Raw genomic sequence first — 14,372 nt, forward strand, 5'->3', positions numbered from 1 at the left:
GCCACATTTGGGAATAGAGAAAAACAAGAGTTTCGTAGTCATTCTTTGCTATTCCTTCCCCCTTTACATCTTTTATCACACTGTTTACCATTCCATTGGTTCTGTGAGGCTGAAAAAATACATACATACAGAATATAAATAAAATCGACGATCATATCAGGCTGTGATATATCCACAGTCTTGTACTAGTACCAGCCTGGAATGACCAGGTAACTTGAGATCACTGTTCTGGCCAGAGAGGGAGTGGACAAGAACAAGCATAGGTCCATGATAGACCCTAAGCATTTCCCCTCTATGCTAAAATACCTTGAGGACTACACAATTACAACTCCTAGAACAAGCATTTGGGAAAGAGCAGAGACTGAATTAAAGATATAAGGACATTTACTAGGGAAAGGGAATACAGCAGAGGAGGGAAATGAGAATAGTTCATCCCAGTGGATCACAATCCCAAAGAATCTTCTCCCTGAAACATGTTCCCCTTCTGAAATATTCCAAGAGGGATGTAATCTAGTATTTTGCCAGTATTTCTTCCCAAGAATGCATTACTAGACCCAGAGAACGATCTCATGAGGAAAAAGGAGACATGTAAACATAAATGCTATTTTAAAAATTCAATAAATTTAAAAACCTATAACAAACAGAGCAGAATTAATATAATACATTAGAAAAGAAGAATTTTAAATAAGTGTAATAAATGTACTTGAAGAGATAAGGGAAGATACTGGAGATAAGATACAGAAATGGATTGTCATTTGGAAAAAAAACAAAACAAGTGGAGATTCAGGGTATGAAAAATGAAATAGATCAACCAAATTAAAAGGCAACCTACTGAACAGGAGAAGATATTTACAAACTGTATATTTGATAAGAGATTAATATCCAAAATATATAAAGAACTCAAATAGCATAAAAAAACCCAAACAATCCAATTAAAAAACAGACAGAGGACCTCAAATTTATACAATGTTACATGTCAAATTTTTCAATTAGAAGAACAGTGTTCTCAGAAGTAGATGAAAGAATTACACCTACAAATACAATTTTTACTTCAACAATGTTCTTAGACAGTAATTATAGAAGGAAAAAAAAAAACTAAAGCCCAACATTGGATTTAAGACAAATTTCAATTGAGGAAGAAAGAAATATAAAAAAATTCTAGAGAAATACAATAATTCCATGGTTAAATAATAACTTGTAATCATTTTGACCTAGGGTTAGCAAACTATGGACCCATGGGCCAAATCTAACCGTCAGCCTATGTTTGTTAATAAACTTTTACAGAAACACAGCAACATTTACTTGTTCACATACCATTTATGGCCACTTCAGTGACGGAGTTGAGTAGATGTGAAAAGACTCAATGGCCCATAAGCCTAAAATATTTACCTTCTGGCGCTTGCAGAACAGGTTTGCTGAACCCCAGATTTAGAAGACGTGGAGGAAGGAAAAACTCTTATGCTATAATATTATATAAGAAATTATATGAATACACTAATAATAAATAGGAAGAAAGACTGGCAGGAAATAGCAGTTATATTTGGATGGTAGCAATATGGTTGTTCTCTCCCCTCTTTATTTTTTAAATGGGAGAAATTGTGGTTGTAATACATTTGTATTACTTTTATTTTTATCTTATGACATTATTTTTCTGCTTTGTAACAATATGGCAACCACAAAATCAGGAAGAAGCAATATGAAAACAGAAACAATGTGAATTAAAGTTCAACTTCAAGATATGGACAAATCTATTATGTGTAAAGCATGAGCAGCTTGCCTGTACAAAACTGTTTTTTTAAATTCCACAAAAGTAAAGGAAACTTATCATAGCCTGTAAGAGACCATTTATGGTCACTAACCAACAGAATAACAGTGCTACCTTATATTTGCATAAAATATTTTAGTTTACAGACATTAGTTCATTCAACCATAGACTAATAAGATTGATAAATTTTGATATCCTTTTCAAAATGGAGAAAGGAGAGTGAGAGATTAAGCACCTTTGTCAGGGTCAAGGAGATTTCAAGTATATGAAAGAGGAACAGAAAACAGAATTTTTATAAACATCACAATTGCATCTACCTGTAGTAATAAATAAAGGCTTTTTGGATTCTCTTAAAGTGACTAGACTTTAAACATTGTTTTCCTTTCATTACAAATTATTTTTTCTTACTTGTCTGTTGAAATAGTACTGAATAAGCTTGTGATCCCCTTTGTGTTATCACTATCTTCAATTAAACTAAGTAATCACAAATTCAGTTTAACATGTGACACTTGTTACTGAATGCCTTTGAAGTAATCATTTTCAAATAAAAAGATTATCAATCAGTCCCTAAAAATTAAAGTCCATGTGGGCCATGAACAAGAGGAACTTAAATGAAAGTAATCATTACAGCTGCATATCTCTCTTGGTTTCATGTTAGGATAATGTTTTATTTAACTATGTGTAGTTTTACAATGGGCTTCCCTGGTGGCTCAGCTGGTAAAGAATCTATCTGCAATGCGGGAGACCTGGGTTCGATCCCTGGGTTGGGAAGATCCCCTGGAGAAGGGAACAGCTATCTACTCCAGTATTCTGGCCTGGAGAATTCCATGAACTGTATATAGTCCATGGGGTCACAAAGACTTGGACACTACTGGGCTCAGTCTGTAAAGAATCCGCCTGCAATGCAGGAGACTGCCTGTGATGCAGGAGATACAGTTTTATTAATCCTTGGGTCGGGAAGATCCCCTGGAGAAGGAATACCCACTCCAGTATTCTTGCCTGGAAGATTCTGTGGACAGAGGAGCCTGGTGGACTACAGCCCATGGGGTCGCAAGAGTCAGACACAACTTAGCGACTAAACCACCATGATATAAAATGTCATTTTTCAGTGTGACAAAAGTGCCTAGATCTAGGTCATCAACTCTTCATGCCTCCTGGAAGACCTGTTAGGGGGCATATGTCTGCCTTCAGGACTGCCTTAAGTCTCAAGTTTCAAAACATAATACAAAACCTCTTACACTGTTGGTGGGAATGCAAACTAGTACAGCCACTATGGAGAACAGTGTGGAGATTCCTTAAAAAACTGGGAATAGAACTGCCATATGACCCAGCAATCCCACTGCTGGGCATATACACCGAGGAAACCAGAAATGAAAGAGACGCATGTAACCCAATGTTCATCGCAGCACTGTTTACAATAGCCAGGACATGGAAGCAACCTAGATGTCCATCAGCAGACGAATGGATAAGGAAGCTGTGGTACATATACACAATGGAATATTACTCAGCCATTAAAAAAATACATTTGAATCGGTTCTATTGAGATGGATGAAACTGGAGCCCATTATACAGAGTGAAGTAAGCCAGAAAGAAAAACAACAATACAGTATACTAATGCATATATATGGAATTTGAAAGATGGCAACGATAACCCTATATGCGAGACAGAATAAGAGACACAGATGCATAGAACAATTTTATGGACTCTGAGGGAGAAGGTGAGGGTGGGACGTTCTGGGAGAATAGCATTGAAACATGTATACTATCATATGTGAAACAGAACACCATTCCATGTTCGATGCATGAGACAAGGGCTCAGGGCCGGGGCAATGGGAAGACCCAGAGGGATGGGATGGGGAGGGAGGTGGGTGGGGGGTCCAGGAAGGGGAACACATGTAAACCCATGGCTGATTCATGTCAATGTATGGCAAAAACTATTACAATATTGTAAAGTAATTAGCCCCCAACTAAAATAAATAAATTTATAAAAAAAAAAAAAACAACCCTACTGGACTGTCTCATATGACAAAGGATCCTTTTATTCTGCTCCTTAACTTTGATAAATACAATAGAGTAGTATAATGGATGAGGCTACCAATATTAATAACAAACTTTAATTATTTTGATGGACATATTTCTTATTGTTGTAATAAAAAAGAAGTTAAATTCATTGTAAATAATAGCTTTATTTTTTTTTTCATTATTTTGTTTTGGAAGTCAGTAACACATCACAATTCAAGAAACCTTCATAAGCCCCTGTGCTAAAGAGGCCTCAATGACTAAGGAAATCAAAGGCAAACAAACCCACTGAGGCTCTGGGTGTGTAGCCCTCAACTTCAGCTTCATTAGAGAATTTTCTTTGAAATCTTATGTTTAGTCTCTAAAAGGCACATTTGTTTTCTAGTTCTTACATCTTTCATAAGATGTAACAGAAAAACCCAAATGAACTTTTTGGTCATACCAATATATATCTGTGTCAATAAAAATTTCAAATTACTTAAGGTAAGTTTAATTGCTGTTCAAAGAATATGCTGCTTGCTTGGGTATACAGCAACCTCAAGTATCCACTGATGTGTTCATGTTTAAACCCAAGTTTAAATTAAGCCTGTATTGGGAAGCAAGTGTAACATGACTAAATCTCATCATTTTAGCCTTAAATGCAAAAAAAAAAAAAAAAAAACTATATTGGTCTGACTTATATGGAAGTTGTTCTGTCTCAACTTCCTCAACTATAAAACCTGCTGCTGCTGCTGCTAAGTCGCTTCAGTCGTGACCGACTCTGTGCGACCCCATAGATGGCAGCCCACCAGGCTCCGCCATCCCTGGGATTCTCCAGGCAAGAACACTGGAGTGGGTTGCCATTTCCTTCTCCAGGGCATGAAAGGGAAAAGTGAAAGTGAAGTCGCTCAGTCATGTCCGACTCTTAGCGACCCCATAGACTGCAGCCTACCAGGCTCCTCCGTCCATGGGATTTTCCAGGCAAGAGTACTGGAGTGGGGTGCCATTGCCTTCTCCGACTATAAAACCTACAAGCCCCCAAATGCTTCCAATACCTCCCACAGCACTGGCTCTCCCATCCTCCACACCTTAATCCTGTGCTGCCTTAGTCTAAGACACTCTCCCCACCCACCTGCTCCTAGGACAGAAGAACAAATTCCAGCGCATCCTCTGATTTTCCCTGAAGTCTTTTAATTACCTTCTCTATGAAATATTATCATCCAGGTAGATGCTAGTATTCCATTTTTAAAAATTAATTTTTATTGATATATAGTTGCTTTACAAGGTGCTACTTTCTACTGCACAGCAAAGTGAATCAGCCATACATGTACATATATCACCTCCCTTTCGGACTTCCTTTCCACTCAGGTCACCATGGTGCATTAAGTAGAGTTCGCTGGACTGTACAGTATATTCTCATTAGTTATCTATGTTATATACAGTATCGATAGTACATATATGTCAGTCCCAATCTCCCATCCCCCTTGCTTCCCTTGGTATCCAAACATTTGTTATCTATGTCTATGTCCCTAGTTTTGCTTTGCAAATAAAGTTATCTATACCATTTTTCTAGATTCCACATACATACATTAACGTATGATACTTATTTTTCTCTTTCTGACTTACTTCACTCTGTATGATCCACTCTAGGTCCATCCACATCTCTACAAATAACCCAAGTTTGTTCTTTTTTACGGTTGGGTAATATTCCATTGTGTATATCCACATCTTCTTTACTCATTTCTCTGTTGATGGACATTTAGGTTGCTTCCATTTTTTATTCTATTACTGCACCTTCCTCCAACATAACAAGTATATTCAACTGCAATAATTTGTCTGAATGTCTGTTTCTCATAGTCCCTGTACAACCCTTGAGGGGAGTCTATTTCACATTTGTTTTATTCACTAACGCAGTGCCTGGTTGAGTACCAGTAGGAACTCAAAAGACATAGGGGATAGATAAATGAAGTAAACAAGTTAATTTAAGCATCGCTTCTTTGGAACTTCACATACCTCAGGTCATTCAGTGAAAAAGTTCTTTATTCTTGGAATTCATTAACTGCATCAGGAAGAATTTAAGCTAAGAAAATGAGTATGAACACATTATTGGAAGGTACTACATTCTGTCAGTCTTTCCTGGGATAAGAATTACTAATCCATTCTACTAGGGAAGCAAAAAAGATAAGAGTTTATATCATATGCCACTTGTCTTTCATTTTGAATTAAGTCGCTCTTGAAACACAACTCAGAGGCAGCTAATGAGCCCTTAGCATGATTTGGCAGCCTGCAATATTAAATAATGTTTAGAATCCACACAACTTTCTGTACTATCTATCACAACTTAATGTTAAAAAAAAGAGTTGAATAAATCCACAGCCATCCATATGATCCCACTATAACTTCCTCAAGAAATCTGACCTCAAAGTAAAAGTAAAGTCACTGCTACTTGACCTAGAATGTTGCTGGGCATTAACATTATGTAAGTTAGCTTTTTCTTTAATAGAGCTTTAATATAGAAACAAAGTTCAGTTGGCCATCTTTTCTGATTCAAATCTCCTTCTTCAACAGCTGTAACATATAATTCTGGAGATAACTTATTTCAAACCTAGGTGTTGTTGCCATTTATTTGCTTCTATACAAATGAACTGGACATTACAGAAAGATTGAATTTCAGATCTAACTGATAACATGTGAATCCTGCATGTTATAGATGAGAAAACTGAGGGATGATGAAGTGGTGATAAGATCCAGGTCACCTAGGTACACACTTAAAACCAGAACCAGCCTGGGACTTCCCTGGTGGTCCAGTGACTAAGACTCCAAGGTCCCATTGCAGGGGGGCCAGATTCAATCCATGGTCAGGGAACTAGGTCCCACATGTGGCAACTAAGAGTAGGTATGCTGCAAATAAAAACCTGTATAGCCAAACACATAAATATCTTTAAAAAAAATCAGCAATAAGCTTTGTACTTACATCTTCTACAACACTTATCATTTTTTAAGGTAATATGCCATCCTATTCTTTCACTCTTTTTGATTTATTCTCCCTATTAAAGTGTTGGTCTTCAATAATAAAATTTTATAATTTTGAGTTTTATAATAAAATTTTTACACTTGCTAAGCCAATTCCCTTCCTTAAACATAGTGTTTTAAAGAGTAAAATTGACTTTTCTACCAAAGTTTCTAGAGGTTTTAACATTAAAGACATCTAAAGGACTCTTAGAAATGTTCTTATGTCAGCATGACTTTCAGTAGGGCGTAAAGGGATCATGTAGAGAGGAAAACTGACTTGGTCTTCATTAGGACAAGATACAATTACTGGCACCCAGAAACAAAGTATAGCAAATTCACAGTGAAAAGGACTGACGATTCTAATTTATTAAATATTTGTCGATTTATGCAACACTGTTTTTCAGAGTCAGCTATTTTATAGATTGGTGGCGGTGGTATAGTTGCTCAGTTGTGTCTGACTCTTTGCGACCCCACAGATTGTAGCCCTCCAGGCTCCTCTGTCCATGGGATTTCTGAGGCAAGAATACTGAAATGACTTGTCATTTCCTTCTCCAGAGAATTTTCCTGACCCAGGAAGTGAACCCAGGTCTCCTGCATTGCAGGTGGATTCTTTACCAACTAGGCCACCAGGGAAGCCCCATTTTATAGATTAGCTCAATATAATCCCACTCACCTAGAGTGATACTGTGTTTCCTAGTGGTCAGAATGCCTGGAGAAAGCTTACTGCAGGCAGTGGATTATTGTCCTACAGTAACTAGACATTCTGCCAAAGAGGTCTCTTCCCACCCACATGCCAACAGGACTTTCCCCAAGAACCCTTGAGCCAGAAAGAAAGCATATTTTATTCTCTTGTTTTAGCATTCAAAGACATCATGTTTTTAAGCTACTGAATTAAGTAGTCAGTTAATACTGAGGAAATTTACTAATTTCTTACAAATCTTTCATTATAGATTCATACTGCTAAACTTATTAAAAGCATACCTCATTTCACTGTGCTTCACTTTATTGTGATTTACAGATTCTTTTTTTTTTTTAACAAATTGAAGGTTTTTGGCAACACTGCATCGAGCAAGTGTATGGGTACCAGTTTTCCAACAGCATTTGTTCACTTTGTGTCTTTGTGTCACATTTTGGTAATTCTTGCAATATTTCAAGCTTTTTCAGTATTATTATTATTATTATATTTGTTATGGTCATCTGTGATCAGTGATCTTTGATGTCACTCTTGTGTTTATTTCAGGGCCTGCAAATCGTACCCAAATAAGATAACCAAACAATGAATAAATATTTGTGTGATCAGACTGCTCCATCAATCAACCAATCCCTGTCCCTCTCCCTTTCCTCAAGCCTCTGTATACCCTGAGACACAACAATATTGAAATTGGGCCAATTAATAACCCTACAATGGGCTTCTAAGTGTCCAAGTGAAAGGAAGGATCACTTCAAATCAAAAGCTAGAGATGCTTCAACTTAGTGAGGAAGGCATTTTGAAAACAGATATAAGCTGAAAGCTAGGACTCTTGAGTCAAATATTTAGCCAAGTTGTAAACAGTTGTGAAAAATGCTCCTCTAGTGAGCATATGAATGATAAGTGAAACAGCCTTATTGCTGATATGGAGAAAGTTTTAGTGGTCTGGATAGAAGGTCAAACTAGCCACAACCTTCCCCTTAAAACAAAGCCTAGCTGTCTTTAATTCTGTGAAAGTTGAGAGAGCTAAGGTTGCTGCAGAAGAAAAATTTTAAGTCAGCAGAGGTTGGTTCATGAGGTTTAAGAAAAGAAACTGTCTCCATACATAAAAATGCAAGGTGAAGCAGCATGTGCTAATGTAGAAGCTGTAGCAAGTTATTCTGAAGATCTAGCTAAGATAATTAATGAAGGTGACTATACTAAACAACAAATTTTCAGTGTAGATGAAACAGCCTCCTATTGGAAGATGATGCCATTTAAAACTTTCATAGTTAGAGAGAAGAAGCCAATGCCTGGCTTCAAAGTTTCAAAGGAAAGGCTGACTAACTCTCTCGTTAGGGGTTAATTCAGCTGGTGACTTGAAGCTGAAGCCAATGCTCATTTACCATTCTAAAAAGACCCTAAAGAATGACGTCAAATCTACTTTGCTTATGCTCTATGAATGGAACAGTAAAGCCTGGGTGACAGCACGTCTGTTTACAACATGGTTTACTGAATATTTGAAGCCAAATATTGAGACTTAATGCCCAGAAAAAAATTCCTTTCAAACTATTACTTCTCACTGACGATGCACCTGGCCACCCAAGAGCTCTAAATAGAGATGTACAATGAGATTAATGTTGTCTTTAATGCCTGCTAACACTACATCCATTCTGCACCCCATGGATCAAGGAGTGATTTCAAGTCTCATTATTTAAGAAATACATTTTGTAAGGTTTTAGCTGCCATAGATAGTGAGTTTTCTGATGGGTCTGAACAAATTAAAAACCCTCTAAAAAAGATTCACTATTCTAGGCGCCATTAAGAAGACCCATGATTCATAGAAAGAGTTTAAAATATCATTAACAGGAGCTTGGAAAAAGTTGATTCCAACTCTCATGAATGACTTTGAAGGATTCAAGACTTCAGTGAAGGAAGGTGCAAAGCTGGTGAAAACAGCAAGTGAATTAGAATTAGAAATAGAGCCTGAAGGTATGACTGAATTGCTGCAATCTCATGATAAAATATTAATAGATGAAGAGTTGCTTCTTATGAGCAAAGAAAGTGTCTTCTTGAGATAGAATCTACTCCTGGTGAAGATGCTGTGAAGATTGTTGAAATGACAACAAAGGATTCAGAATATGTCATAAACTTAGTTGATAAAGCAGTGGCAGGAATGGAGACGATTGGCTCAAATTTTGAAAGTTCTTCTCTGGGAAAAACACTATCAAACAGCATTTCGGGCTACAGAGAAACTGTCTGCAAAAGGAATAGTCAATCGATGAGGCAAACTTCACTGTTGTCTTATTTTAAGAAACTGCCAAAACCACCCAGGCTTCAGCAACCACTACTCTAATCAGTCAGTAGCAATCAACAAGGAGACAAGACCAAACACCAACAAAAAGATTATTACTTCTCAGGGTTTATGTGAAGAAGGCAATGGCACCCTACTCCAGTACTCTTTTGCCTGGAAAATCCCATGGACAGAGGAGCCTGGTAGGCTGCAGTCCACGGGGTCGCTAAGAGTCAGATACGACTGAGAGACTTCACTTTCACTTTTCACTTTCATGCACTGGAGAAGGACATGGCAACCCACTCCAGTGTTCCTCCCTGGAGAATTCCAGGGACGGGCGAGCCTGGTGGGCTGCCGTCTATGGGGTCACACAGAGTCGGACACAACTGAAGCGACGCAGCAGCAGCAGCAGCAGCAGCAGCAGTAGCAGTAGCAGTAGCAGTAGCAGCAGCAGCAGCAGCAGCAGCAGCAGCGTATATGCCCAGTAGTGGGAGCAGAAACCAACACAACATTGTAAAGCAACTATACCCCAATTAAAAAAAATATATATATATATATGACTTGCTGAAGCCTCACATGATGGTTAACATTTTTTAGCAATAAATTATGTTTTTAATTTAGGTTATACATCACTTTTTTAGATATAATGCTATTGCACATGTAGACAACACGAGAGTATAAACATGCCTTTTATATGCACTGGGAAACCAGAAAACTAGTATGACTCACTTCATTATGATATTTGCTTAACTGAAGTGGTCTAAAACCAAACCTGCAGTACCTTTGAGGTATATCTGCACTGAAGTAATTTTCCTTACTGTATTTGTTTTTTGCATTTGTTGTGTTTTTCTTATCTTAAGGGATAAAAATTAAAAGTTAATTATTGAAAGCTTTGTTTAAAACAAAAACAAAATTAATCTTGCTTTGGTCAGCTACTGTTAACACGCAAACAAAAAAATGCTACCTTGGAGTTATGTTACACTTTGTTTTACCAAGGACTATACAGAAATACTTGAGCAAATGTGGTGTAAGGACCAGATGCTGAGGGTACAATGCGAGTGAAGAAGTAATGAGAATCTAAGGAGAAATCAGCCAGAGAAAAAAGCCTGCTATTGATGACAAATGACAGGGCAGCAATGGCTCAGAAAGGGTCATCACTTGTGTCTACTGCTTTCTGTGTGACCCTCCAGTAAAGTCAGGTCTCGGGCAAGCGTCTGAGGTGAGAGCCCACTGGAGTAAGTTAAAATCCTAGATAGGTCATTAACATCACATCCATCGCAGAACAATCATATCCTAAGAAAGGGCCCTCAAATCATAAGGGCACCATCCTTGGGATACAGGGAGAAGGGAGGATAATTGAGTAATACCTTCTTCTTTCTACATCTCCTCAATAAAGCAAGGGGAATATAGTCAAAAATATTGCATTAATTTTTTATGGTTACAGATGGTAACTAGATTTATTGTGGTGATCATTTCTCAAGGTAGTCAAATGTTCACTCACTAGGCTGTACATATGAAACTAATGTAATACTGTATGTCAATTATACATCAATAAAATTTTTAATAATAAATAAATATAAAATAAAAACTAAAACAGATGGCCACACTTTCTCAAATGCCAATATTTATTTATCTATTCATTTATTATTGAACTTTTTTTTGATGTGGACCATTTTTTAAAGTCTTTATTGAATTTGGTACAATATTGTTTCTGTTTTATGTTTTAATTTTGTTGCTGTGAGGCATGTGAGATTTTATCTCCCCAACCAGGGATTGAATTCACACCCCATGCACTGGAAGGTGAGGTCTTAACCACTGGACTGCCAGGGAAGTCCCCTCAACATTTATACTTAAGACTTAGAATCTAGAATGACTCAGTTGGGTAGAAAGCAAAAATCTTTTCTACATTTCATGCACTTTGTCCACAGTCTTCATTAAGTGACTTTTCATGTAAACTCATTATTCTTAAGATCATATATCCTCCAAGTTACCCTTTGCATTTCTATTACTAACTCCAGAGTTCTATGGAAAACCTGAACTCCCTAATTAAAAGTGATAAATCCATTAAAGTAAATTTTGATTTCAAGAAATGTCAAACACACTAAAATATATGTAAAAGAGATAAGCAACAAAGATTTATTGTATAGCACAAGGAACTATATTCACTATCTTGCAATAACCTATAATAGAAAAGAATCTGAAAATATATGTGTGTGTGTGTAACTGAATCACTTCTCTTTAAAACTAACACAATATTGTAAATCAACTACACTTCAATTAAAAAAAAAAGAAATGTCAAACTTGGCTATCAGTGATATTTTAGGGATTTCTTTGTGCATATTTGCTCTTCTCTGTAATAAAACTGACTTTCCTGTCTGTTGGTAATAATTCTATGAAAAAACGAAATGCATCTGAAGAATTTTTGGCCATTGAGATATCTGGTATCAGTAGTGCTGCGATTATTCATCCATGTGCAAAAGGTTTTACTGACCTATTTTTACATGAAATGTGCTTAGAGCATAAAGTTTCTATAAATCCATTATATTTCCCAACAATCCTGTTCTTTCATCTTCATTCAACTTATGCCTCCATTAGAAGAGAGAAAAAGAGGTTCCTCTTCATGTTTTGAAAACGTATAAGCTTGTCACTTTTTTTTTTTTTAATACACTATTTTTAAGAGCAGTTTTAGGCTCACAGCAAAACTGACTGGAAGGACTATTTCCCAGAACCACATATACACAGCCTCCCCACTATCAACATCCCACCCTGAGGGGTACATTTGTTGTAACTGATAAACCTGCATTGATACATCATTATCACTCAAAGTCCATAGCTTACATTAGGGTTCATTCTTGGTGTTGTACATTCAGTAGGCTTTGACAAATGTATAATGACATGTATCCACCATTAGAGTATCATACAGATTCATTTTGCTGCCCTAAAAGTCCTCTGTGCTTGTCACTTTTGATGCTGAATTTTGATTAAAAACATATTTGTTATGATTAAAAACATATCTTCTACTATTAATCAAAGGTATTATAAGGCAATAGTTTTTAGTTAGATATGTTAATCCAATATAGGTTTAAGGATTCTGTTAAATGGTGTATTATTTTGTTTATCAAATGTGATTATACATATTCTAATAGACTCTTCATTCAAATGGCCTTCAAGTTCAAATCATGTGTTGAGATAGCAAATCATCAGGGATATAAGTACTGTTTGTGTGTATGATAGTTATTGGTAAGAAATATTTGCTCATTTGGGGATAGCAGTGTCACCTGAGAGGGCATTCTGGTTGCCAAAAATAAAGCCATTTTCATTATTTCCACTCTAGCAACAAAGGACCAGATGTCATAAACTCTCAGAGTGTTTCACAGGACTTGAGTCCCAAGGTATGTTTCCTTTAAATAGGATTCTGGGGTCAAATACATTTGAGAAATGATGCATACTATAGTATTCTTAGGGCAATTTTCAAAGCATATCTGCCATTTAAAAATTCTGTGATGTCCCACACCAAATAATTTAATTTCATTTAACCCAGCATTTTGCAAACTTATTTAGTCATGGAACAGTTTAGGGATTTCAAAAAAGCATCACATAGGCTGGCTGCATCAAAATTCTCAAAGGAGATTTTTGGAAATGCAGGTTCTAGTTAAATAAAATAGAATAAGATAATTCATGTCATTAATATTTTAAAAATGTAATGCATATGTAATTTATTGTTTTATAGTTTACTTTTCCCTATATTTTAGTATTAGGCCTGATGTTTTAAAATACTGAATTTGAAAGACCATGTTCAGTGCTTAATGGAATTCTTCAGAAGTCTCACCAATTATTTTTATTAATAGTTGTATAAATTCATGGTAGTGCACATTTCCAAATTATGAGCAAAATCTCAAAAGCAATAACCTCAAATTCTCCTTACACTAAGATATACTAATAGATATACAGAGAGTTTATGATTACTTAAAATGCATATGATTCAGAACAAAAAATCTACTGCACCAAATAACTACATAAAACAATAATAGGACTTAGAAGATTACAGATTCTAATTATATATTTTTAAAATAAAGGTGATGACAAAAGATAATTCATCTATGAGCAATTTATTTTCATCATTCTCATTATAATGGGAATAATGCTACATACCTTAAATGATTAACAGAAGAATCAAATGACATGATATGTAAAGCATCTAGTCCCATACTTCATATTTAATAATGTTTCAAAATTAATAAATGTTATTAAAATTTTCTGTCAAAAAATCATTGCAAAATTTGGTTTTATATGTATTGCTAATCATATGTATATAAATATGTTTAATAGTCTAAGGAACATGCAATGGTCATAGTGAAATGGAAATGATCGATATATTCTCAATGTTTAAATTACCCCTTCTATTCTAAAATGTAACTATTCACATAAAGGCTTTGATTATAGCTTTTAATCCACAAAAGATATTTTCTGTGGGTTATCATAATTAAACTTTGTATCCTAATTTTCTGGTATGGTAGTTAAAGTCTACTAATTCTAACAAACATGTTCAAATGCAATTTTATGATTGTCTACAATATTTATAACGAAAGCATATATCAGTAGTTATGCAAAAGGTTTAAAAGAATTTAAAAGTACAC

The 14,372-nt window shown here is 35.8% G+C and overlaps 1 protein-coding gene and 1 long non-coding RNA gene across 17 annotated transcripts in view; one reads left to right on the forward strand and one right to left on the reverse strand.

Moving 5' to 3' along the window:
• The window catches only part of LOC145516665 (uncharacterized), a 207,836-nt gene that overhangs the window by 187,341 nt on the left and 6,123 nt on the right, over window positions 1–14,372 (reverse strand). The window lies entirely within an intron of this gene.
• The window catches only part of LOC145516659 (uncharacterized), a 165,957-nt gene that overhangs the window by 118,939 nt on the left and 32,646 nt on the right, over window positions 1–14,372 (forward strand). For 12 of the 16 annotated variants that reach the window (XR_014061605.1, XR_014061604.1, XR_014061602.1 and 9 more), the window contains one exon: window positions 13,070–13,127. The exons of 3 other annotated variants lie outside the window; for them this stretch is intronic. Coding sequence is in view for 1 of the 13 variants with exons in the window: in XM_081518060.1 (XP_081374186.1) it covers window positions 13,070–13,127 (58 nt within the window). In the remaining 12 variants the exon portion in view is untranslated. Of the gene's footprint in view, window positions 1–13,069; window positions 13,128–13,811; window positions 14,004–14,372 lie in introns of those variants that run through there. One more of the 16 variants, XR_014061612.1, reaches the window with a different exon arrangement.

The sequence above is a fragment of the Giraffa tippelskirchi genome, chromosome 8 (assembly GCF_054371585.1).
Source record: "Giraffa tippelskirchi isolate mGirTip1 chromosome 8, T2T-mGirTip1v1.2.pri, whole genome shotgun sequence".
In the NCBI taxonomy this organism is placed as follows: domain Eukaryota; kingdom Metazoa; phylum Chordata; class Mammalia; order Artiodactyla; family Giraffidae; genus Giraffa; species Giraffa tippelskirchi.